Below are 26,807 nucleotides of genomic sequence, written 5' to 3' on the forward strand. Positions count from 1 at the left end.
CAATGTCACATTAATGTGAAATATGTGTTGTGGCGTTCCTCAGGTCACAGCACCTGTAGGGTGGCAACGAAGGTGCGTCCTTAGTGTTTATCCCCATTGTTATAATGGGGCCTTTTCCCTGAATGATTAAGGGTTTCCTGATTAACTCACAGTTAATCAACAAGACGATGCTGGGTCAAAGGTCAGTCACCCAAAAAAGTGTCTTTACTCTCTAGAAAAATAAAACTGTCCAGATCAGATATGTTTATAAGCGTTAAATGCACAGCTCGGGCGTTGCTATTAGAGGTTGCTTCTATTATAATCCCCATCACAAATGGAGGTATTGCTGTTATAAACCTTCCGCTGCGTATTGTAAGACTGGATTAGTGCTGGTTGGTGGTTCACGATCAACAGGTGTTTGATGAATAGTATCAATGTTTGATGCTCGGTGGGTTTGAAACATCCACGCTGAGATTCTCTGGGAGAACAAAGTGACAAAGATTCGAGGCTGGAGAGAATTCTGAGGGCAGAGAGGAGGAACGATCCGCTCGTTTCAAAGACCCGCCTTTCTAGATGTCACTTACTTCCAGAACATGTTGCTGAGCGAGCCCTCTTATTTCTATTTGAATAAAATTCGGAGGCATTTCGGTAACTTTACATAAATCTACCACACGTGCCCTGGACATTAGATGAGAGGGTTTGTCCAAACTCGCGACGTCGGGATATAAGCGGCGAGCTGATTGGGTACGGTGACCTGTCAATCAGCGCGGCCGTCCAATCACAGGCCGCCTTACATGTCATGGTGGATAGTTTCAATGCGTACAGTAGGCTGCGAAACTGTTGATAATTTTCCAGCTGAAGGTTTTTAAAGTTTCCAGCAGCGGCTTCATGCTGTAAGCCCCGACCGCTCACAGGTAAAGTACAAGCGGGCTGTTGATAGTCACATTTGTCTCATTGTGAGGAGTCAACGTTGACACGAATACCCAGGAAGCTTACAACAAGTCTGAACTGGGATCCACTAGAAGCTGCTTTTTAGCGAGTCCTTATCCGCCTCTTCAGATGTAACCTGGATGTTTTGGCTGGCCTTTGTCAGACGGACAACGCTGAAGATAAAGTTAATTCAGGGATGTTGTCAGCGAGCGCAGGCCATTCTGGCTGGGAGCACTTTGCAGACCGGGGGAGGGGAGGGATAGAACGTTAGCTGAGAGAGAGATTTCTCTCACCTCGAGGAAAACGAAAGTGGTTTTTGTTGGTTTGTGTGACTGAACAAGTTTGTGTTTCGGCACGAATCAGTGGATCGCGGTGTTGTTCGGGGGGTCGAGGTTGTTGGATGTGTCGCCTTCGCCGACAGTAAATTCATCACCCAGCGATATGCTGCCTTTCTGTGCCGTCGTCATTTTACCGCGATGACAAAACTATTTCCGGTTCTATGATAAAAGCATCGGCTGAACAAAGATAGAATTCAATCGGTTTATTTGGGTGTTAAACGCATTGATTTAGTTTGTTCTTTTTCTTCAGTAAAAAAAAAAATAGAACAGTTTTTCAACGTATATGCGGATGGAGCATAAAAACACGAATATGCTCTCATATTATATCAGAAGACTTTTCTACAGTCTAAATGTGATGGTTATCCAGATTAAGGTGGTCATAGTTCAGTTATATATTGTTCTGTTTAAGTTGTCTAAACTCCCCCCAAAGTTTGCTCATTTAAAGAGAAAATCACTTGCTGCGGTTACATTTAATGTTTAATGTCGTTTGTTTTTAGAAGAGAGACAGGTTCCCACATGGTTGCTTGTGTTATATGGTTTTCTAATGAGAGGACCACGTGTGTGTTTGTACCTAACTATTATTCCCAGATAATAACGTTAATAACGTTCCCGACTATGTCTCTCGACTGGTCTGGGAACGACTGGGGATCCCTCCGGATGAGCTGGAAGAAGAAGCTGGGGAGAGGGAGGTTAAACATAGGATAAGTATGCTTGATGATCATTGGACGAAGTTGTGCAGGTGTTGTCCCTTGATGCTGCAGGATCAAGGCACGTATGGTCTTTGATCAAACTATTGTCCTTAAGCTGTGGACCTGTGGAGGTCACTAATTGCAGCACCGCTGGGCTTAAACAGGTAGGACTTTAGCACAGTAATCGTTAGCAATTGAAACCATTTCAAACCTCGTACACAGCACCGTAAGTTAATTATATTGGTCGAGTAAATAAATATATGGTAAAAATCTAACATCGTAAACTATGACCATGTTCTTTAACATTGAGAGTATCTGTTGATGCTTCAATTATTTTGCCATGTTTAGATTTGTTTATTTAGAAATACTTTATTGATACTTTAATTATTCGGAAGTGGGACTCGAGGGTCTGGAGAAGCGGCAGGTTACGGAATCAAGGGTTCTTCTAGAGGAAGGTGTGGTTACATCTAACTAGGTTGGATATATTTTATTACGAGTTGGGATTCGGGTAGGAATCTTCAGCATTGCAGGTTGATGAACCTATAGCTGCTAAGGTTGCTAACATGCAGATGTGTACAGGGGAAGGTGGAAGGCCAACACATTGTGAGTATATGCAGCTGCGACTGAGGCTAAATTCAGAGGTCAAACATAGGATAATTATGCTTGATGATCATTGGACGAAGCTGTGCAGGTCTTGTCCCTTGATGCTGTAGGATCAAGGCACGTATGGTCTTTGATCAAACTATTGTCCTTAAGCTCGGACCTGTGGAGGTCACTAATTGCAGCATCGCTGGGCTTAAACAGGTAGGACTTTAGCACAGTAATCGTTAGCAATTGAAACCATTTCAAACCTCGTACACAGCACCGTAAGTTAATTATATTGGTAGAGTAAATAAATATATGGTAAAAATCTAACATCGTAAACTATGACTATGTTCTTTAACATTGAGAGTATCTGTTGATGCTTTAATTTTTTTGCCATGTTTAGATTTGTTGATTTAGAAATACTTTCTTGATACTTTAATTATTCGGAAGTGGGACTCGAGGGTCTGGAGAAGCGGCAGGTTATGGAATCAAGGGTTCTTCTAGAGGAAGGTGTGGTTACATCTAACTAGGTTGGATATATTTTATTACGAGTTGGGATTCGGGTAGGAAGCTTCAGCATTGCAGGTTGATGAACCTATAGCTGCTAAGGTTGCTAACATGCAGATGTGTACAGGGGAAGGTGGAAGGCCAACATATTGTGAGTATATGCAGCTGCGACTGAGGCTAAATTCAGAGGTTAAACACAGGATAATTATGCTTGATGATCATTGGACGAGGTTGTGCAGGTGTTGTCCCTTGATGCTGCAGGATCAAGGCACGTATGGTCTTTGATCAAACTATTGTCCTTAAGCTTGAACCTGTGGAGGTCACTAATTGCAGCATCGCTGAGCTTAAACAGGTAGGACTTTAGCACAGTAATCGTTAGCAATTGAAACCATTTCAAACCTCGTACACAGCACCGTAAGTTAATTATATTAGTCGAGTAAATAAATATATGGTAAAAATCTAACATCGTAAACGATGACCATGTTCTTTAACAATGAGAGTATCTGTTGATGCTTTAATTTTTTTGCCATGCTTAGATTTGTTTATTAGAAATACTTTATTGATACAAAGGAAATTAGTTACAGTTAAAGTTATGATGTTGAATTCCCAACAATATCATTCCTGCTGCACCAAGATCAACTATGTTGCATCAAAATAGATTCACAACTAGTTTAAATGATGCCTTATATCACTTCTTGTATTCGTTTGGTACTCACACAGATTCTCACTCTGCTCTTGAGGGAATCGAAACGGTTCTGACGGGTAGTGATTTTATTTTGGTGACCGTTGTGTTCTCTTCCGGTTGGGCGTGCGCCATTGTGTTGGGCTTGACGCACTGTTGAGCACAGCCAGTGCTGGACTGTTATGATGTGTCAATAAGTTTAAAGGTGGCCAGCAGCACCGATGATGATGAGTGGGCCCGCACGCTGCTTAAGTAGGATATTACAGGTATGTGGAGACCTTAACGACATGTTAATGACAGAAAACTTGTGCTTGGATTAGTGTTCCGTTCCAACCCGGTGTCGTCCCTCTCCCTGCCAGTCAGTCAGTGTTAAAATGTGTTATTACCGCTGGCTTGGGCATGATGTCCGCCTGCTGTTTCCTCCACGGCGACACGGCTAACACTGCCGTTAACGCGCGCGCACGCACGCACGCACGGACTCGGCGTTTTCAGTGGTGCCGTTTGAAATGTCCGTGTCATTTTCGCTGCTCTTCAGTGAGGTGATCGGACCCCCCCCCCCCTCTCCACCACCACCACCACCACCTTCCCTCCGCTTCCTCCCCGCATCAAACCCGGGTTTTGTGCAAAGCTGCAGCCCCAACAACCGCTGTCATGGCGTGCGGCTCCGCGTCTCCACTCAGACCATTTATCACAAGCTTGTCTTTGGGAACCATTGTATGTTGAAACTATGACGCGTCCAGTTAGCAGACTGTGGAGCTAGCAGGCTAACTAGCTACTTTTATTCCTAGTAACAGGGGTAGAAAATGGAGCGACTGGCCGGCGGAGGCTTTCTCACAAATGCGTGGCCCCAGGCAGAAGATCCCCGGTTTAATTAATGACTGTGGGGGTTTTTCAGTGGCCTGAGACGCATTCGGACCCGCCGGGGGAGTGTGACAGGAGTGAAATATCCCCTCTACTGTACTTGTGTGCCTTTTCCTTCAAAGCGAAGCAAGATGGACTCTCGCTCGCTTGTCAGCGCTGGGATCGACATTTTGCACGGGGATGAAAATGTGTGCACGGAGGCAGCCTCGCTTTAGCTCCGCAGATAGTTGCCGGATTTGCATGAGCACTCCGATTTTGGGCTGTTGTCGAGCGTGCGGAGCCGCGGCTGCTGGCCGGACCGGGGACAGCCCGGGCGGGCGGGCATCAGCACTTTTACCTGAGAACTCAACATCTGCGCAGCGCCAGCAGCCGGTGCACCGGTGTCTGTCCCTCCAAGTCCCCCCTGGGCTCATGCATCCACCCTTGTGTTGGCCTACGTGTTGTTGTTGTCGTCGTTGTTGTTGTTGGTTTTGAGCAGCAAGGGCGGATCGACCGCACGATGCAAGCGATCGGTAATCAGATCAGACCCGAATGTGCCACCGTGCACGCTGGCTCCCCAGCAGCCGTGTTAAAGTTGTGTATCTGTGTTGTTGCAGACCTGAGTGTGAGGCACGACTGAGAGCACTGTCTTGTGTTTTATAGGTTATCGTCATTGCATGACAAAGACTGTGGCAGATTCATCATCATCACTCATACAGCATTTCCATACTTTAATCTCCAGTAAGTATTCAACCTTCTCCAGCCCACATCCACGTTTACAAACACTCACGTCCAATCTGGACCACATGGACTCATTTCATCGATGGCTAATTTTCATTTAGCTCATGTTTGTATTCACGGTGGAGTAAAAAATCCGTACAGATGACACGAAGGGATTATTCGTTCAAATATGCAACATTCTTCATTTATAACACCTTCGCTAAACAGTCACCAGTTGTAGTCTTGCATAAACTAATCCTGAGATTATAAATGCTGTATAACGAATTAACTGATTTACTTGGAAAAGTTCAATGAAATTCATTACAAAAGCTAAAAATGGACATAATTAATACCGTTTTTGTGGACTGTTTCAGTGTATCAGAGGACAAACTGAGCTAAAATATTTATTGAGTGACAAAAATGTCCAACTTGCTGTTTTATCTGAAATTTGCTACCAGAGTTCCTAAATCGGACCGGTGATCTAAAGAGAATTTGTTTGCACCTGTCCTGGTTACTGTCACATGAATTCAACATAAAGCTCACTGTAGGAACTCAAATATAAATGTTTACGGACTCCTAAAGGACCAAATTTAGACCCAAATTTAGATCTTAAAACGCTGATGCAGGTAAAGAAACCAGAGGAATTAATCTTAGTTTAACAGCTGAAACGTTTGCGTTGAAAGACATCAGGTCTGCTCTATTACCTGGGTGATATGGACACACACACACGCACACACACACACACAGGGAAATCAGAAGCTTATTGGTGATACTTATTGTAAACAGGAGGAGTTTGTGCTGCTAACACAGCTATCAGACTCCTCTTTCCAGAGAGCAACATGGACATGGGCCAATGTCCACATTGTCCATATACTGTCTCTTGCACGTGTCCTCATGACTCTGTTGTTTGCCTGCTTGTGGTTGGGGGGGGGGGGGGGGGACTTGGGATTCTTAGCTCTGTGTGGCATTTATTACTGCCTTTATAGTTTTATGTATTTAGTCTGGAATTGAAATAAAAATAAATCTAGAACGATTCATTCAGTATCAAGTGCCTTTAGAATTCTGTTCATGCTAACAGCTACAACTGTTGTCCCACATGGGAAGCTTGTCGAGTGACACGAAACTGATCTAACGTGCATACCTTCCACGTTAGATACCCTGAAAGAAAAACTACGATAGAACATCACTTGATCTACGTGAAGAGAAGGGTATAGAAGAGGAGATGGAGGTAGAGAACGGAGGATACGAGGAGAGGATAGGAGAGGAGATGGAAGTAGAGAACGGAGGATACAAGGAGAGGAAAGGTGAAAAAAGAGAAAGAGTGGAGAAAAAAGGAGAGGAGGGGGAGAGAAAGAAGAAAAGAGGAGAGGCGAGAGGACAGGAGAGGGGGAGAAAGAAGACGAGAGGAGAGGAGAGCAGGAGAACGGGGAGGAGAAGGGAGAGGACCAGAGATGATGAGAGAAGACCACGGGAGATGAGAACAGGAAAAAACGGAAGAGACGAGGACTGGACAGGAGAGGACGAGAGCGATGAGGCAAGACCAGAGGAGATGATAGGAGGAGAGAACGGAGGATATGAGGAGAGGACAGAAGGGGAGAGAGGCGATGAGGGACGACCAGAGGAGATGATAGGAGGAGAGAACGGAGGATATGAGGAGAGGACAGAAGGGGAGAGAGGCGATGAGGGACGACCAGAGGAGATGATAGAGGAGAGAAAGGAGGATACGAAGAGAGGACAGAAGGGGAGAGAGGCGATGAGGGACGACAAGAGGAGATGATAGGAGAGAGAGAACGGAGGATACGAAGAGAAGAAAGAGTGAAAAGAGAAAAAGAGGGAGAAAAAAGGAGAGGAGGGGGGGAAGAGAAGAAGAAAAAATTAGAGGAGAGAGAACAGGAGAGGGGGAGAAAGAAAAACAAGGCAGAGGAAAGGAAGAGAATTGGAAAGAAAAGAGAGAACCGAAGGGAGGAAAGAGGGATAGATAAAGACAGAGGTGATGATAGAAGGAGAGAACGGAGGAGAAGACCAGGAGACAGTAGCAGACGATAGAGATGAGAGACCAGAGGAGATGATAGAAGGAGAGAACGGAGGAGAAGAACAGAGAGACAGTAGCAGACGAGAGAGATGACGACCAGAGGAGATGATAGAAGGAGAGAACGGAGGAGACGAAGAGAGGAAAGGTGAAAAGAGGAAAAGAGTGGAGAAAAAAGGAGAGGAGGGGGGGAAGAAAGAAGAAAAGATTAATGGGAGAGAGTACAGGAGAGGGGGAGAAAGAAAACAAGAGCAGAGGAAAGGAAGAGAATTGGAAAGAAAAGAGAGAACCGAAGAGGAGATGATAGAAGACCAGAGGTGATGATAGAAGGAGAGAACGGAGGATACGAGGACAGGACAGAAGGGGAGAGGAGGGTGATGAGGGAGACCAGAGGAGATGATAGGAGGAGAGAACGGAGGATACGAAGAGAGGAAAGGTGAAAAGAGAAAAAGAGTGGAGAAAAAAGGAGAGGAGGGGGGGAGAAAGAAGAAAAAATTAGAGGAGAGAGAACAGGAGAGGGGGAGGGAGAAAGAAAACAGAGCAGAGGAAAGGAGGAGAGTTGGAAAGAAAAGAGAGAACCGAAGAGGAGATGATAGAAGACCAGAGGTGATGAGAACAGGAGAGAACGGAGGAGAAGACCAGAGGACAGTAGCAGACGATAGAGATGATAGACCAGAGGAGATGATAGAAGGAGAGAACGGAGGAGAAGACCAGAGGACAGTAGTGGACGAGAGAGATGATAGACCAGAGGAGATGATAGGAGGAGAGAAAGGAGGAGAAGACCAGAGGACAGTAGCGGACGAGAGAGATGATAGACCAGAGGAGATGATAGGAGGAGAGAAAGGAGGAGAAGACCAGAGGACAGTAGTGGACGAGAGAGATGATAGACCAGAGGAGATGATAGGAGGAGAGAAAGGAGGAGAAGACCAGAGGACAGTAGTGGACGAGAGAGATGATAGACCAGAGGAGATGATAGGAGGAGAGAAAGGAGGAGAAGACCAGAGGACAGTAGCGGACGAGAGAGATGATAGACCAGAGGAGATGATAGGAGGAGAGAAAGGAGAAGACCAGAGGACAGTAGCGGAGAGAGAGAGAGAGGGGAGAAGAACAGAGGAGATGATAGGAGGAGAGAAAGGAGGAGAAGACCAGAGGAGAGTAGCGGACGAGAGAGATGATAGACCAGAGGAGATGATATGAGGAGGAGAGAAAGGAGGAGACGAAGAGAAGAGAGGAGAGGATGAGAGGTGAGGTGGAGAGGAGACCATGGGGCCTGTCAGGTGATCATGTTTCTGGACCCCGGCAGCCTCGGCCTATAGGCAAATATGTTATATTATATCATATTTATATGATTATATATGATATATATGATTATTTGTGATAGGCCGAGGCTGCCGGGTGTATATACACACACACACACACATATATATCATATATATGATAATTATGTCTAGGATAATAACTGGGACTACACATCAGTGGCAATAAGCTTTGTCAAAGAGGAAGGTTTGAAGTCTGACCTTAAAGGTGGAGCGGGCCTGTCCTCACTGCTGTATCACACCCAGGTGCCCTAGTACCATGAAGGGGGGAGGAAGGAAGGAGCCCCCTGTTGGAGGGGAGGTCACGTGCAAACGGCCAAAGCGCAAATGTCTGCAGTGGCATCCTCTTCTGTCGAAGAAGGCTCTGGATTTCTCCGAGGAGGAAGAAGAAGAGGACGAGGAGGAGCTGGAGAAGGTGAGTGCGCGTGAGAGGGTGCTGCGCCCCCCCCCCGAGCCTCCGCAGACCCCTCAGTTTCCGACTCGTTCCCAGCAGGCAGAGCTGTTCCGCCAGGCGCAGGGCTCTCCCCCCCAGTGTGGAAGCACAACCGAAGAGGTGGAGGAGGACTCCAACGAACAACGGGCGAGACGGCCCATGAACGCCTTCCTCCTCTTCTGCAAACGCCACCGCTCCCTGGTGCGGCAGGAGCACCCTCGCCTGGACAATCGCGGGGCCACCAAGATCTTGGCCGATTGGTGGGCGGTGCTGGAACCCAAAGAAAAGCAGAAATACACGGACATGGCGAAGGAGGTGAGGCGGAGCTCCTCTGGACCTCAGCTGCATCGTAACGCTCAATAAAACTCAAGTTCTGGATTGTCTTTCAGTATAAAGATGCTTTTATGAAGGCGAATCCAGGCTACAGGTGGTGTCCCACAACCAGCAAACCAGTCAAGAGCTCTCCGTGTCAGCCCGTCAACAACGCCCGCAAGAAGGTTTGGTCCTACCCCTCCAGCTCCGGCGTCGCCAAGGACACCACTGCCAAGAGAGTGCCCAAAGCCGAGAGCATGCCACAGTTTAACTTCGCCATGGCAGGTGAGTGGCAGGTGGCGGCGCGGCGGCCTCCACGACCTCCACGGCTTCTGTGGTCACGCTTGTTCCTTTTGTCCAGATCCTACAAAGATGGGAGGCCTTAGCATGCTGCTGTTAGCCGGAGAACACGCCCTCAGCAACAGAGAGGTAGGCCACTGCTGCCCCCCCCCCCCCCCCCCCCCGGAAGTCACGAGCTAATTGATGATTTGGCCTCTTCTGTTGCATTTGGCTCCTGCTTTTCTGCGTTTTTGCATCTGTTTTTTGTGTTTTTACGTGTCATTCCACACCTCTCCAGATGCCCTCCGACACAAAGCCCAGTTTACCAGACAAAGCCTGCGAGGGGCGCTCTTTTCCCGGGCACACGGAAGAGGTCTGTGTTGATTACTCCTTTATCGTCATAGCAATGCAGATCTTCCTTTAAGTGTCATTTTCTCCGCTCGCGTCACCTCAAACGTGAACGCGCCTTCGTTAACGTGCACAATGTTGAGAACCAGAACAACAGGTGTCGTTTGCGACCGGCAAATTACCGTTTGAGCGTCATAAAAGGCATCTAGTATTGAAGAAATGCCCCTCGTGATCGGTTTTTGTCTCGCTTAATATTCAAATATTTATGCAAACCCTGCATCATTAATGTGGCTTTAATAATATATATATTATTCATGTTGCACTTTTGAGTGGTTTCCCTCCCTGACAGTGAATTATGAGGATTCCTGCTTCCAGAACGTTTGAGCCAAAGCTGCTTTTGTGTTGCAGACGTCTGGAACGATGGCAAACAGAGTGCCTGATGTGGCTGAAAGCAAGGCCAAGCCTGTCCTTCCCCCAGCAGCCGAGGTACGACCCCCCTGCCTTTATTCCCCCTCCTTAACTTTAAGCTTACTCTTGAATCTTATACCGAGCTGTAGACCCATGGGTGTGGAGTCACACCAGCAGCCTTTGTGACCCCCCCTGAGCTCCCGCTGCCCCCCCAGCCCGCGCACCTTTGCACATCTACTACCCACCGGGTCACAAATCCTCCTCCCCGTCTTGTCTTTAATGTTACACCTGTTAAGCTGCTAGTTAGCATTTATGGCTAACTATTATGGCTAACATATGGATGAAGTGCTTGGTCGGTAAAGCGGACCTGATTGTGTGTTCACAGTCGTCTCTCTCTGCGGCACCTGAAGGAAAACCCTGCAGGCAGTCGGCGCTTTTCCAGCTCGCTGAGGTAAAACAGTCGGTCGTAAAGGAGACATTCTTTAAACAGAACTGGGAACAGTTTAGCAACTCGGTGGCTATGAAAAGAACATCCCCAGAGTCCGACAGGGTGATGAGGAGGATGAGGAGGAAGGGGTCGGCACGCCAATAAGGCCTCCAGACCGTTGAAGCGCGCGTCGTTAAGAGAAACGTGCACAAAATGATTCAGATTTGAAGCAGGATTATTGATGAATTAGAACTGTTCGCAGGCGTGGATAAATTGTGGATACTGTGAGCTTTCACGGAATGTTGCAATATTTGAGCATCGCCTTCTCCCGTATTTGCCCAGATGTGTTTAGCGTCCGAAGCTGGAAAAATGGACCTCGTCCAGCCGTGTCCTGAGGACAGCTCCTCTCTACAGCTAACCACAATCAAGCCAGAGATCAAGAAGGAGATGGCCGACGCCGACGGCGGTCCTCCAGCATCCGACTCGGGTCCGTTCTCCACCTCTTCTACCTCCACCGACACCGCTCCCCCACCACCCAATGCCCAGAATGCACCTGTGAAAAAGAGCAAGAAGAGCGCGGGGGCGCAGTCACATGACAAAGGTGAAACGCCTTGCTCAGCGAAGAAGACGCACCTCCAGCACGCAGAATCAAACGTAGAAAGAGAAGAGAAGCCCAAGAAGAAGCCCAAGAGGAGCAGCGGTAGCACCAACGCCGTTGTGTCCAAAAAGAAGAAGAAACCCGACGTTGCGGAGGCAGAGAAGGTCGCAGAGGTCATCGGTGGGCAGGGCGGAGCCAACGGTTCCTCTCTGGTGATGGTGAAGGGAGAGAACGAAGCTGTTAGTCCCAAGACGGAGGAAGCGGTGCCAGATCTGGAGATGCCGGACCTGTCGGGCAGCGTGGCGGAGGCGCACCAGCCCCCCTGTAGCCCCGCAGACGTTCAGCCTAAAGAGGACGCCCAAGGGAAGGAGGCCTCCGAGGCCAGCTTTGAGAACTGTGGCTCCAGGAAGTCCGAGCGGAGATGTAAGGGCGCCCTGTACAAAACGCTTGTTTCTGAGGGAATGCTGACTTCACTCAGAGCAAATATCGACCGAGGTGCGTGTGGATCCCAACGAGCACATGCCGGCGTCCCTCCGAGCGTTCCCAAACCCTATTGGCTAACGGTTTTCTGCCACGCAGGTAAAAAAGGGGCTTTCCGGGCTTTTGACCACGACGCTAGCGATGACAGTTGGACCGTGTCTCAGATGGGACCGAGTAATCCCAAGAAGCCGAAGAAATCCAAGGCCAAAGACGAGTCTTCACAGGGGTCAGTGGCGTCTCCTCTCAGGACCCTTAGATTAGCTGTCTTTCGGTGCCTGTTAGACCACCTGCTGGGTGACACGGAGATAGATTCTATTTATCTGCTTTATGCACCTTTTAGGCTGAAGCCGTTGTAAATGTAAACCTGAACTAAAGATGGTTCAGAAGAACTTGTACAGTGCACGTCAGAGTCCGTCGTGTATGTTAAAGGCTGCTCAGATTATAGAAAGGCTGATTAATCTGTATGGTCATAAATCGGATCAACTTGTAATGGGTCTTTCAGGCTTGGGAAGTTGGAGGAAGAGTTTGAAAGGAAGTTTAACAGCCTGCCGCAGTACAGCCCCATGACCTTCGATAAGAAGGGCGCTTCTGTCACCAAGAAGAAGACTGAAAGCCCCACCGCCCAAGAAGAGCTCTTCAAAGGCAAGAAAGGTAGGACCGGCAGTGTTTCTACCGTCATTGCTGCATAATGGACCCCAGACGCTCATCACATCCACACGCCACTCTGCACCCCCTTTCTTTGTTGAATCCAAGGCGCCTCCATAACACGGCATTCCCATGCTCTTTGTTTCTTTGTGTGTTGTGGTATATCAGGGTCATCTCCATCTAAGAAAAAGCCTTCATTCCCCAAGATTGTTTTCAAGCCAAAACACAGAAAGGACAAACCAGGTGCACTGGAAAAAGGTGAACTAGTCTGTTTTGTGCCTCGTAAAGCTGGAACGTTCACGTCACAGGCTGACGCAACGCTCCGGCTTTACTTTGGACATCTACGCAACGCGTATGATGCTCATCCAACACCGACCCTTCACGTTCGGATCGGAATTTCCTGTCGGGGAATATATCCGTGGGTCGGCGCGGCGGGGGGGAAGCCACGCGGCCGGCCGTCACATCTGCTCTGAACCTTTTCTCCCCAGCAGTGGCAGTGGCAGTGGCAGCGGCAGCGGCCGAGAGAGACTCCATCCTGCTGGATCCACCGTTCAACGCCAAGACCTATGATCCCGGGCCCACGGTGGGGGCGGAGGCACAGGGCACCACGAGCAAGGAGAACCTAGTTGGTAGCCAGAAGAGGAAGGCCAGGAAGAACAAGATCATACACTTAGTGCGCACAGCAGATGGCACCGTGTCTCTATTTGAAGGTGAGGAGGCCTTATCTTCATTTCATTATCTCTCAAACCTGCTGGGGCTGCAGAACTAGCCTAAACTGACGACTAGGCGGTGATGTCACACGCCTCTTTATTCAAGGTTTATTTATTTATTGTCCTTTGGTTTGGGTGAATAATAATAAGGGTATCCTGCTGCTGTGTAAACTCAAACCTCTACGCTCCTGTCTTGTGTGGGTCATCGTGTTTGTTCTTGTTTTTTACAGGAGATAAAACTAGGGACCTAAACCAGGAAGAGGAAATGAAGCCATTACCCCAACAGAATTTATGCAATGATCAAGGGTGCTACAGTATTTCCACAGGAGAGGAGGCTCAGAGGAGCTGTGGAGCGCCTGAGCTGCCTGCGTTCTTCAGCCTGGCCGCCCTCGCTGAAGTAGCTGCCATGGAGAATGTTAACGGGTGAGGACAGCATCCGTCCGTCCGTCTGTTCATCCCTCTATCGGTCATCCCTCTATCTGTTCATGCCTCTATCGGTCATCCCTCTATCTGTTCATGCCTCTATCGGTCATCCCTCTATCTGTCATCCCTCTATCGGTCATCCCTCTATCGGTCATCCATCTATCTATCATCCCTCTATCTGTTCATGCCTCTATCTGTTCATCCCTCTATCTGGTCATCCCTCTATCTATCTATCTATCATCCCTCTATCTGTCATCCCTCTATCTGTCATCCCTCTATCTGTCATCCCTCTATCGGTCATCCCTCTATCTGTCATCCCTCTATCTGTCATCCCTCTATCGGTCATCCCTCTATCTGTTCATCCCTCTATCGTTCATCCCTCTATCGGTCATCCCTCTATCTGTTCATCCCTCTATCTGTCATCCCTCTATCAGTCATCCCTCTATCTGTTCATCCCTCTATCTGTCATCCCTCTATCAGTCATCCATCTATCTGTCATCCCTCTATCAGTCATCCCTCTATCTGTTCATCCCTCTATCTGTCATCCCTCTATCTGTCATCCCTCTATCAGTCATCCATCTATCTGTCATCCTCTATCTGTTCATCCCTCTATCTACCATCCCTCTATCTATCTATCTATCTATCTATCTATCTATCTATCTATCTATCTATCTATCTATCTATCTATCTATCTATCTATCTATCTACCTACCTACCTACCTACCTACCTATCCATCCATCACCCACCCTCCCACCCACCTATCTATCTATCTATCTATCTATCTATCTATCTATCTATCTATCTATCTATCTATCTATCTATCTATCTATCTATCTATCTATCATCCGTGTTAATGATGATGTTGATTATGATTATGATGGTGGTGGTGGTACCATAAGATGAATTTGGTCCCACCCTGACCTCTAACCCCTGACCTCTAACCCCTGACCTCTGACCTGTTGTGAATAAGAAACGCACGTTGTGTGTGGAGGAGCCGTGTGAAAGCACATTGTTAAATCTGGTCTGTTGTCTTGTTCCAGAGCCCAGCGAGGATTGACAGACCCTCAGGAGAAGGAGCTCGGACAGACGCCACTGCTGTGCTGATCAGTGAAGTTCAGGAGCCCAGCTTCGCTTTCCTCAGCGGTCCCACATTAAATGGCGACTTGATCAGCAAGCTTTGGATAGACTCCTCATTTCCTCCGCTGGGAATCTGTTTGAGAAAGGGTTTGTGGCAGAGGATAGGGAACGCCTCCTCTTCCTCCTCCTGCTTATTATTATCTCAGTGTTTTCTCTGAAACCTTCCTTAGGTGTGACCGAGGATGCCTTTGTGAATTCCTCTTACACCCCTTTAGCTGCTCCGTTGGAGCCTGTGCAGAACCAAGCTGCTCCCCACTGCATGTGTCCCTTTTAGAACTGGTTGTCCTGGGTGGATCCCTCACCGTTTGGTCATGTCACAGACGTTTCTGAGATCTCACGGTTGAAAAACAGCGTTCTATCTCAAGACATAGCCCACACTGCATTAGCCTCTAGAGGAGCACAGCTTTCTGTAATCTTTGTACCTCACACACACACACACACTCTACTGAAACGTTCCTTCCACCTCTGGTAGAATACCTCTGTGTTTGAACAGGTCTTATCCGTTCCTTTCCTTCAAGCTTCAACCCAAAAACACTTTAACCAGGGTGAGTGATGGATTCACTTCCACACAGTTTGCTTGGTGTCCCCCTGTGGTACACGCACGTTGTGTACAGCTGAGATATTATGGTTCCCTATTTTGATATGTAAAAACATGTTATACGGATGCTACTGTAAAACAGTAGTTTTTAGTTACAAATAGTCCCGTTAGGTTGAATGTGTAAGATCTGCAGGCTCGGTGTTTGTCCTTTTAATCCCTTAGCTGTCCCTTAGCTGTCCTGCGTGTCCTCTTCAGGTTTGAGACAGAGTCACACAACTTCTAAAGTGCTTGTTACTATGGGGAAGATGCGTGAAAACGATTCCAGCTTTGGCCTTAAATCCCCACGTCCTGACCCCGCCCGGCTCGTCCAACATTCCACTGAATGACATCGCGCTTCTCACCCCCAATTTCTTTCACTAAAGATGCAGTTTTTCTTAATACTTGATCTTATTGCAGTTTTCCGTAGCAATTAGTAAGGATCCAGTTCTTGCTTTTATTTTTTTTAGTCATTACTGCAGTCATTTGTTCCGCTTGTTCCTGGACGGATATGAAAATGCCTCGTCTCCACCTGGCGGGAGGTTTGGACGCATTATTGACAGGATGGGGTGGAAGACGTGCCCACGCGTCCTCCCCTTGTCCTAAACTAAAAGAGGGAGGTCGTTCTGACTTTAACATTATTTATACAAGTAGCGTAAACATCTACCAATCAATTTATTGACTCTGAAACTGAACCAGTCCTCAAATATGAAGAAATATTGTTTGGCAGTCGTTTGTATTGGATGGTTTTGAAAAAATACTTTAATGTGTCTCATGAAATGAGCATTCTGTATATAGACTTTAGCTGAGATGCTTCTTGAATGTGTCAGACCAGGCGAAGCTGCTGTCCTTCCCAGAGCGAATGGAGATGAGGCATTTTAGCGGGATTTTCCATTTGTTTCTGTTTGTTCTGGGCCTTTTTGAGATTCGGATGGCCGCATCATGGTCGCTTTAAACCGCTGTCTTAGTTTTCCAGCTTTGTCTGTTCCCCTTTCACGCTTCTGATGGCTGTTTTTTTAGAGGATAACCGTGTTGGGCTGCAGGTTTGTTGTCTTCCTGACTTCCTGATAGTTAAACCTGGAAAATCTGAACGTTACACCCCCCCCGGCAATGCTCTTCGCCTCCTCCAGCCCTCCCTTCCCCCCACCTGTTTGAATTTCTATACAGTTCCTCTTTTATAGCTGGTTTCTTTTGTACATCTTTTGTTAAGTCGTGTGCGTTCTCCTCGGAACCCTCGCCCCGATTTTTTGGATTTGATGGAATGTTGTCTGAAGCGAAGCGTTAATATTCTTCACACGTGGGGGGGGGGCGCACCGCGTGTGTTCCTTCTGCTCAGTGTGCAAACACTACGTGACTGACAGTCGGGGAGGATGTGAATGGGACTTAGAGAACGTTAGGTCATGTCCGACTGTACATGCCACACTGGTGGGATCCCTTCACAGACAGACTCGGCGTAGGCTTTTCCCAGTTGAGGACACAACAGTGTACTTTATCACAACGAAACCCGCCAATTATTGTGCTCGGACACACAAGTCCAAGGGTGTAGTTCTTCCGCTGATGTGCTTCTTTGAGACAAAAAAGAACCGGTCTTCCCCCCAAAATAGGGATATATTTGCCTAAATTTTATTGACTTTTGCCAAAGAGTGAACGATTTATTCAAAAGGAAATCCAGATTTATTTATTTATTCCTTTTAATAGAACGCTCATAATAGTTGCACTGCATTTTTAAGGTTGGCAGATCTTCAGGTAGTGATATCAGCACAATTCATTGGGATTTCCTTGGTGTTCAAACCCAGAGTTGCAGTGAAGTGTAACAAACTGGCACCGCATAATGCCTCTTTTAATATACGATCTTTGCACCTTATGACCCAAACCAAAATGATCATGGTCTTTAAACAAAAATCCATACTTTTCACCCACTCTGTGGAAATTATGCATTGTAGCTCTTACCTGTAGGAAATCCAGTCAGAACTGTATCCATACATCTATAAAACAGCCATAATAATGTCATTTCCCTACAAACTCACCTTTTCTATCTAGAAATGCTTATATAAAGTTCCTATATTAGTTACCTAAATGATTATAACACCCTTTTGTGCTAGTACTGTCTTCTTGAATGTAATCATTTTGTAACTGTATTTTTCTAATTCAGTCTTGATTGTACTGTATGTATGCGATGATGGCGTACTGTTTCCGAGGCGTGTCGTGTGCTCCAACAGTTGTGACGCGAACAGCAGCCGCCCGTTGGAGAGATGAGAGATTGTTGTGTGTGTAGGACAAGACCTCCCTGCAGTTTTCCTCTGTGGTGTGTGTTCAGGACAGCTCCTCCTCACACACCGACCTGCTCCCGTAGGCAGAGCAGCCGAATGCTTGAGTTCCAACTTATTTATTACGGTTCCTTTTTAGAAGTATAGCTGAGTTTAAAAAAAACAACAAAAACCACAAAAAAACAACAACAACAGCATTGAAATAGTACCTGAATATGCATCCATTTATACATGAACATGTATAAGACTATCTACCCTTTACTGGAATGTAGATCCTGGCTTAGTTTTTTTTATTTTTAAGTGGAGAGGAGGGTTTGCCAGATCTTTCATTGTCTTCGTCTTTCATTTGATAGTGTGTTCAACTAATTTATGTTATTGCTATCACTATTATTATTATTTCCATTGTGTCAGGCCCTGTTGTTAAATCCAGCCTTGCCTTACTGTAACCCTGCTTAGTGACGGGTCCCTCAGATTCCTGCCCCTTCTTACCCCCCAGCACACACAACTCTTATGTCATAACACTGTTTGCTGATGCAAATATTATTCCTTTTTCACTTTGTGCTGACGCCTCTATTACTTCTTGAGCACCTATTAAAAATAACAACTCTAACATCTGTGTGAGATTGTTTTATCCGTGTCATTTTCCTTTTTTTTTTAATTTTGACTGCACAAGAATCATTCCTGGTTTGGAGGTGATACAGATTTGCAATTAGTGTTTCGGTTTGTTTCGGCCCAAAAATTGTTATTTTGCATATTTGGCATAAAAAAATCAAGTTAAAATACATGCGCACACAATATTTTAACTAAAGCGGTATTGCAAAGTACACTGCTCAAAAAAATTAGAGGAACACTTCGTCGGGCAGTGTCGTGGACCAGGAGGAACCCAGGTCCCACTGCACCAGCGTAGGTTCTGACAATGGGTCCAAGGATTTCATCCCGATACCTAATAACAGTCAGGGTGCCTGTAGAGGTCCGTGCGTCCTTCCAGGGATATGCCTCCCCAGACCATCACTGACCCACCACCAAACCGGTCATGTTGAATGATGTTTCAGGCAGCATAAAGTTCTCCACAGCATCTCCAGACCCTTTCACGTCTGTCGCATGTGCTCAGGGTGAACCTGCTCTCATCAGTGAAAAGCACAGGATGCCAGTGGTGTAGTTGCCAATTCTAGTGGTCTATGGCAAATGCCAATCGAGCTCTACGGTACCGGGCAGTGAGCACAGGGCCCACTACAGGGTGGGCCCTCAGGCCACCCTCATGGAGCCTGTTTCTGATTGTTTGGTCAGAAACATTCACACCAGTGGCCTGCTGGAGGTCATTTTGTAGGGCTCTGGCAGTGCTCATCCTGTTCCTCCTTGCTCAAAGGAGCAGATACCGATCCTGCTGAGGGTTTTTGGACCTCCTACGGCCCTGTCCAGCTCTCCTGGAGTAACTACCTGTCTCCTGGAATCTCCTCCATGCTCTTGAGACTGCGCTGGAGGACACATCAAACCTTCTTGCAACGGCACATATTGATGTGCCATCCTGGAGGAGTTGGACTACTTGTGCAACCTCTGTAGCGTCCAGGTACCGCACCATGCTATCAACAGAGATGTTGATCCAAGCCAAATGAATAACTCCAGCAGTAGAAAGTCAGTCAGTAAAAAATCAGCCAAAAGAGATGAGGAGGGAAAAAAAGGATCAGTGGCCTCAACCAGGAAAGCCCTTCCTGTTTTGGGGGCCGTCTCATTGTTGCGCCTCTGATGCTCCTGCTGTTGATTTCATTAACAACAAAGCAGCAGAAACTGATTAACAACCCCCTCTGCTACTTAACTGACCAGATCAATGTCCCAGAAGTTTGACGGATAGGTTGCTATACTCTGATTAAAAAGTGTTGCTCTAATTTTTTTGAGCAGTGTATAAAATGGAATTGTATGCCAGCTATTGAATAGTAAATATGGTCAAAAAGAAAAAAAACCAAAAACGTTTTCATGATATAGTTGTCTCTCGTGTGACTGATATGGGCTTTTATTCATATTCAGGTCACCTCTAATTCTGCTCTCATACACACATATACAGTATATGCAGCAGTAGCAAGCTTACATAACACAAGTCCCGCTGGAATCCAGAACATCACCCCAATTCATCCATCTCTTCCTGAAAATGTCCTTAAAATCAGTTCACAACTTTAATATTATAATTCAAAATAAACTGTCTTAGAAGGTGACTGTAAAATGGTGTATTACAGGCTACTTCGGTTGTGTGCACAACACCCATCAAAATAAAAATAATAAGAATTTTGTGCAGAAATTAGCACATTAAACCATGGGAGAGAGCAGAAAATAATTATACCTATTTGAGGAGAAAAACTAAGAATTTCGTGATGATTACGACTAAGGCCACATTCAAGGTTCTCAGGGCCATGTCGGTAATTCCTCATCACCTAATGCAACAGTTCTGTAGAAATCTCTTAAATTAAAGGTAAACGTTGCGCAGGATTTTCTTAACTGTTGCGCTTTTCCAGCCTTCCTGCTCAGTCACGTGACTCGCTGTCACATGACCCCGCCCTGCCAAAGCTTTGTGCCAATGCTAACAAAATGGCAGCGTTCTTACAGTGGAGGAAATTTGTCTTCTTTGATAAAGAGGTCGTAAAGGAACATGGAGATACCGGGAAAAATGTTGTTCTTCCCAGCGGAATATCAGCGTGTGACTCCGGCCGAGGTCACATTGTTCTCGGAGATATCCTTTAATAAAGCCGCGATGCTAATACCGACAGTGTGATGCTAACAGGGACATGGTGAAGAATCCCACAGCCTAAACAACATTTCCTCCTTTAAAGTTGAACGTCTGAATTGAACATTTCCGCCTATTTGTACTGCTGAGCTTCAGTTTCAGGAATCCTGCGTGTTTTTGTGTTAAAATGAGAGCTGACAGGAAAGGATTTGCAGCTCAATGTTTTGAAACACTTTTAGCCTATTAAGAATTGTAACTGTATGTATAGCTCTATTCTAAAAGTAGGAATTTAGCCTTCAAGTTACTCTGCCTGAGAGAAGTTTGGGGAAAAAATACTACTATACCAAAGATCTGATGAAGTAATTATAGTTTTATTAACTTAAAAATGTTTTTTGGAATCCAGATTTGGCCATTTTTAGGCTCCTGTGTAGTTTCACTGTACCCAGACGTTCTTTAACCTACTGTTACATATGGATGGAAAAGTCTGGCTTCTGACCCGTTCCCTGCAGTTGACTCCGTTTCAAGCCTACAAGTTGCGGGTCACGCACCTGTACCAGTTGAAGCAACACAGCATCCTGGTGTCCGTGGGGCAGGATGAACACGGCATTAATCCTCTGGTAAGTGTCCAAAGTCTGCAGAATCTCCAACGTCACAGGACTCCTAGTGTCAGTGATTTCGGTTGACCAGGTGAAGGTCTGGAACCTTGACAAAAAAGACAGCGGGACTCCTCTCTGCACAAGGATCTTCCCTGCGATCCCTGGCAACAAACCCACAGAGGTGTCGTGCCTTGGTGTACACGAGAATCTGAACTTCATGGCCATTGGTAAGGAGGCAAGAAACGCGTGTCTGTTCTCTCTCTGAGTTTTCCTCATCCTCGGTTTTGAAAGATGCTTCTCGCTGACAGGCTTCACAGATGGCAGCGTGGTTTTGACCAAAGGTGACATCACCAGAGATCGTCACAGTAAAACTATGACCCTGCACGAGGGAAATAGCCCCATCACTGGTCTCGCCTTCCGCCAAGTAGCTAAGGCCACCCATCTGTTTGTAGCCACTCTGGAGAAGGTCTATGTAAGTGTGTTTGCATGAAGAAAACCCCTCTCATCTCTTGATCCATCAGCATTAAACGTCTGCCCTTACCTTCTTCCCAGTGCTACACGCTGTCCATCAAAGAATATCCTAAAGTAGAACTGGATACGCATGGGTGTTCCCTGCGCTGCTCCTGTCTGGCAGATCCCTCCCAGGATTCCCAGTTCATCGTGGCTGGAGATGAATGTGTGTACCTTTACCAGCCTGATGAGCGAGGGCCCTGCTTTGCTTTTGATGGACATAAACTGTTGGCCCATTGGCACCGAGGGTATCTGTTTTTACTCATCAGAGACCCGAAATCCCCCAACAAGTAAGGATAAAATCAACCCCTAACTCGGAGCTGTGTCCTACACCTGTTTTTCTAGATTATTATTTGAAATCTAATAGAATGAGACATCATGGTGTTGTGAATTTCTCACTTTATTTGGTAAAAATCTGATTGAGTTCCTGGCTTTATTTTTGCTTTTTAGTATTTACTCAGCCCCGAGTGTTCCTTGTCTTTTGGTTTTACTCAGGACAGGGTTTGGCAGCAGGGAGAGCTCCTCGTCAGACAAACAGTTCCTGACCATCTATGATCTGGATAACAAGTTCATTGCCTACAGCACGCAATTTGATGACGTGATCGACGTAGTTGCAGAGTGGGGCTCTTTCTACATCCTGACCAGAGATGGCAAAATGTTTGTTCTTCAGGAAAAAGACACGCAGACCAAGCTGGAAGTGAGTCGGTATCCGCTATCATCGCCGACTGCTTAATGTCACGTCTTCTGGGTGATATTATTGTCCCTGTCATTTTTTAAGATGTTATTTAAGAAGAACTTGTTTGTGATGGCGATAAACCTGGCTAAGAGTCAGCATCTGGACAGCGATGGACTGTCTGAGATCTTCAGGCACTACGGTGACCACCTGTACCTGAAAGGAGACCATGATGGGGCCATCCAGCAGTATATCCGGTAATCGCCTTAATCGGGACTGTCCTCAATTTCAGTGTTTTCCATATTCACAATAGACCTTTGCTGAAGATGATTTGGCTAGGGCGTTCAGATGTGTTGCTCTGGTTTAACTTATGACTGTAAAATTGGAAATATTTGAAACAAAATATGTGAAATGAAAAATAAAAATGTCCCCATAAGGCCATTTTATTACCCCTTCATTCATGGGCCTTCTGGGTTGATCATTTCTGGCCAAATATGCCACCTGGTGGCCAAACTGAATACCTGCTCAATCTAATCACTTTCATTGATAAATGGCAGGGGTGTGAAGAGAGGTGGTGTCCTCTGGCTCATACCCATATGGTACAGCCTGTTACAACACTGCGCAGTCCCTGGTATTTTGAAAATAACCGCATTGTTAAAGCGGTGGCTAAAGATATCCCTGTGTTTTCCCTGCAGTACCATTGGAAAACTGGAACCATCATATGTTATCAGGAAATTCTTGGACGCCCAGAGGATCCACAATCTGACTGCATATCTGCAAGCCCTGCACAGGCAGTCACTGGCCAACGCAGACCACACCACCCTGCTGCTCAACTGCTACACCAAGCTGAAGGACAGCTCCAAGCTGGAAGAGTTCATTAAGGTGAAACAGTTGAAAATGATTAAACAGGCAATGGATACAAATCAAATCATCACTTGAGGCAGTAGTATCCTCTAGCAGGAGCCTCTCAGAACCTAAAGCCTGACTTTGTAATGAACGAAATGCATCTGTGTTTGAGCAGAGCAGTGAAAGTGAGGTCCACTTTGATGTTGAGATCGCCATCAAGGTACTGCGACAGGCTGGATACCACAGCCATGCTGTGTTCCTGGCTGAGAAGCACATGCACCATGAATGGTACCTAAAGATCCAGCTGGAAGACATCAAGGTAAAGACGTGTAAGATGAGGCTCAGCTCAGGAGTGCTGAGATCATCCTTCTGTGCTGTCCGCGATTAACAAGCTAGTAAAAATAGTCAAAGACAAGTATCAAAATGAGCTCCTCAACACATTTCTAATGTAAAGAAATGCAGTTGAACACGAAAAAAGTTGTTAAATCAACCGCAATCTTTTATACCTTTGGTGATGTGCAGAATTATGAGGAAGGGCTGCGCTACATCGGACGTCTTCCTTTTGAGCAAGCTGAGAGCAACATGAAGCGCTATGGAAAGACACTGATGCACCATGTCCCTGAAGGCACCACATTACTGCTGAAAGGCTTATGCACAAAATATCAACCAAACGGAGACGGAGCAAACAAAGACAGCCTGGATCCTCTGCTCAACAACAAGGTGAGCCTGTAGTATTTGTGCGTCCGAGTCGGCAGTTTTCCAGTGACGTCGTCAGTAGATTTGTTGCCGATCTGAATCGAATGTCTGCTTCAATTAAAGGCCAACTCTGAGGAATTCATCCCAGTATTTGCCAACAACCCACGGGAGCTGCGAGCCTTCCTGGAACACATGATTAAAGTGGAACCCCATTCTCCTCAGGGGGTGTACGACACCCTCCTGGAGCTCCGCCTCCAAGACTGGGCCCATGAAGAAGATCCTGCAGTCAGTTTAGCACACGCCTCAACTCCGATTTTGATGCTATGAATATGATCAATATAGAACACAGGGTGTTCATTTATGGTCTTTTTACTAGTTTATTTATGTGAACCAGTACAATGACCATCGGTAGACCTTTAAAAACAGGCTCCATGGGGCCATATTCAGTATTTTTCAGACTGCTGTATGATGTTGACGTACAAAAGCGTGACAGTGACGTGCGGTTTTACTCGTTTAAGGCTTTTTTTGCGATTGCACATGTTTGCAGAGAAAAAAGGTCCTGCAGGAAGAGGCGGTGTTGCTGCTGAGGAGCGATAACACCGTGTTCGACAAGGCTCTGGTGCTCTGCCAGATGCACAACTTCAAAGAAGGCATCCTTTACCTTTACGAGAAGGGCAAATTGTAAGTGAAGATGATGACCAACACAAAGCTCGCCCTTGGGGGATCTCCTTATGGCAGCGTGTGGACCACGGTCTGAGCAGCAGCCCATGTGGGTTGGGCTGAACTGAGCATACATGTGATTGGTTGCAGGTACCAGCAGATCATGCACTACCACATGCAGAATGAGGAATATGGAAAAGTGATTGAAGCCTGCAAGCGTTACGGGGACCAGGAGGGTTGTCTCTGGGAACAGGCCCTGGGCTACTTTGCCAGGAAGGAAGAGGACTGCAAAGCCTACATCAGCGAGGTCCTTCATCACATCGACCAAAACAACCTGATGCCTCCTTTACTTGGTGAGCAGCTCGGTGTTAGAGGATGTAGCTCGTGTTTCCTTGTGGATTTCCACCGCTATGACTACAATTAAAATTAACACCAGGCAGCAAATAACCGTAAACGCTGCCTTTTTTTAATCGGAATGATTTTTTTATTCCGATATAGTGGTGCAGACGCTGGCACACAATTCTACAGCCACTCTCTCAGTCATCAAGGACTACCTTATTAACAAGCTGCAGAGAGAGAGTCAGCAGATAGAAGATGATGAACGCAAAATCTGCCAGTACCGAGTGGAAACTGCTCACCTCCGCTCTGAGATCCAGGACCTTAAAACAAGGTGTGGCGACTGTTCCCATCAACAAGATCCAGAGTTTTCATTGGCCTAGTAGCTGCTGACAAGTTGACATCAATGTGCACGTTCTGTGAAATTAATCATAAACTTTGTTTGTACAAAGTGCCAAGATATTCCAGAAGACCAAGTGTAACATGTGCAACAGCCCCCTAGAACTGCCCTCGGTTCACTTCCTGTGCAGCCATTCCTTCCACCAGCACTGCTTTGAAAGTTACGCTGAAAGCGAGGCGGAGTGCCCCACGTGCACTCCTGAGAACCGCAAAGTCATGGACATGCTGCGTGCACAGGACCAGAAACGCGACCTGCACGACCACTTCAACAGACAGGTAACCACATTTGACACAATCCAGAACGATACGATCACGTGACACGCGCGCTCACGAGCGCGACAGTCGGATTCGCGTAGGAGCAAACCGAGTCTCATCTCCTGTAGATCTTTGAACACTGATATCCATCTCAAATGTCTTTCTTCTCTCTCCCAGCTGCGCAGTTCCAGTGATGGATTCTCTGTGGTCGCTGACTATTTTGGCCGCGGGGTCTTTAACAAACTGACTCTGGTGACGGATCCACCTGGTAGCAAACCTGTTGGGAGTCTAGAAGTCAACCTGCAGAGGGATCTTCTTATCCACACGAAGAGAAACTGCTAGAATTATTAATTCAGACTAAAGCTTTACAGCAGCTGTGTTATCCAACAGCGTATAATTGTGTTTATTGTGATGATGTTTGGCTGAAATGTTGTTGAATCAAAATCGCTGAAAAATATATTAATGTATTTCAAACTCAAACACTGTGTCCTAAATCGTTACTCAAATTCTGGTTATGAAATTCTATAGTGTAACTGACTAAATGATTCATTTTCCATCTGGATGCTTAATAAAACTACACTGCTGACATGTGATTCTTGGGGAGACAAATAGTTGGATGTTAATGGTTTTTCATGTCCTCTGCAAATGTGTACTTACTGCAAAAATAGATGTGTATGATAATATTCTATTTGATCTTTTATCACAAGAAAGATACTACATTAGTTTGATTCCTTTTAAGTAAACAGGAAACCACCAGTACGGGTATCTAAGTTCTATGTCACTTGTATTTCCTGCATACAAAACTGTTAAATTTATAAAATACAAAAACCACAAGCTTCATAGATGATAGATACTTTATTAATCACACAAGGGATTTTATTTTATTTTTTGTTACCACAGCCATCATTAGAAAATAACAGAAAAATACAATAAAGGAAAAAGAACAGTAAATAGAGCGGAAGTGAATGTGTAAATAAGGATTATTATTTGGAGAAGAAACTTAACATATGTACAGTTTGAATGCGCCTTAGAAATGTTGCGTCATAAGAATGTTTACAGCACAAGAAACCAAAGTAACATTTCTGTGCTCAATAAAATTTAAAACAATGTTAAGTTTATTATTAAAGGCCGGGTTTAGTAAATTAAGGTATGTGTCATCGTATTTTTTTGACGTGACAGTTTGTCATAAATTTAGAATTTCTTGATTTCTTGACTCGTTATGTGTTAGGTTTTAATTCCAGTTGGATCTATCTTGCTGATGGAAAGACATGCGGGACAAACCTGAAGTTGAAACGTCGCAATAAGGAACGCCCATTAACAGAACGTGGACCAATTAGAAGCGCGCTGTTGGCACTCGCCTCACGTGGACCAATCAAGGCGCAGTGCGTGGAGTAAAGTGGGCGGGTCCCGAGTTCCACAGCGGAAGCTGGTTTAGGTAGCGGCCATCAAGACAGCTGAACTTAATT

General features: G+C 46.1%; 2 protein-coding genes across 10 annotated transcripts; both read left to right on the plus strand.

Moving 5' to 3' along the window:
* Positions 1–757: 757 nt before the first annotated feature.
* On the plus strand, positions 758–18,267 carry LOC130537415 (HMG box transcription factor BBX). Of its 9 annotated transcripts, none has more exons than XM_057054233.1 (16): positions 758–893; positions 5,214–5,291; positions 8,862–9,030; positions 9,106–9,363; positions 9,438–9,645; positions 9,722–9,789; positions 9,938–10,012; positions 10,396–10,473; positions 10,781–10,846; positions 11,165–11,915; positions 12,000–12,126; positions 12,403–12,551; positions 12,714–12,803; positions 13,034–13,255; positions 13,486–13,678; positions 14,720–18,267. In XM_057054233.1, exons 3-16 carry the CDS (start codon positions 8,875–8,877, stop codon positions 14,781–14,783), a joined length of 2,505 nt encoding a protein of 834 aa, XP_056910213.1. In that variant the 5' UTR covers positions 758–893; positions 5,214–5,291; positions 8,862–8,874; the 3' UTR covers positions 14,784–18,267. The 9 variants fall into 9 exon arrangements, with proteins under 9 accessions (XP_056910213.1, XP_056910218.1, XP_056910220.1 ...); XM_057054238.1 differs by lacking the exon at positions 758–893 and adding an exon at positions 3,828–3,976 and having other exon boundaries at positions 13,037–13,255; XM_057054231.1 differs by lacking the exon at positions 758–893 and adding an exon at positions 3,829–3,976.
* A 1,936-nt stretch (positions 18,268–20,203) lies between these two features.
* vps11 (VPS11 core subunit of CORVET and HOPS complexes) lies at positions 20,204–25,934 on the plus strand. The gene is made up of 16 exons (XM_057055587.1): positions 20,204–20,376; positions 20,839–20,987; positions 21,058–21,193; positions 21,275–21,438; positions 21,519–21,766; positions 21,972–22,173; positions 22,255–22,406; positions 22,845–23,031; positions 23,171–23,314; positions 23,518–23,715; positions 23,815–23,976; positions 24,239–24,372; positions 24,502–24,704; positions 24,850–25,021; positions 25,140–25,362; positions 25,519–25,934. The coding sequence occupies exons 1-16, from the start codon at positions 20,235–20,237 to the stop codon at positions 25,681–25,683; spliced, it is 2,781 nt and encodes a 926-aa protein (XP_056911567.1). The 5' UTR covers positions 20,204–20,234; the 3' UTR covers positions 25,684–25,934.
* Positions 25,935–26,807: the final 873 nt, after the last annotated feature.

The sequence above is a fragment of the Takifugu flavidus genome, chromosome 14 (genome assembly GCF_003711565.1).
Source record: "Takifugu flavidus isolate HTHZ2018 chromosome 14, ASM371156v2, whole genome shotgun sequence".
NCBI classification, from domain to species: Eukaryota; Metazoa; Chordata; class Actinopteri; order Tetraodontiformes; family Tetraodontidae; genus Takifugu; species Takifugu flavidus.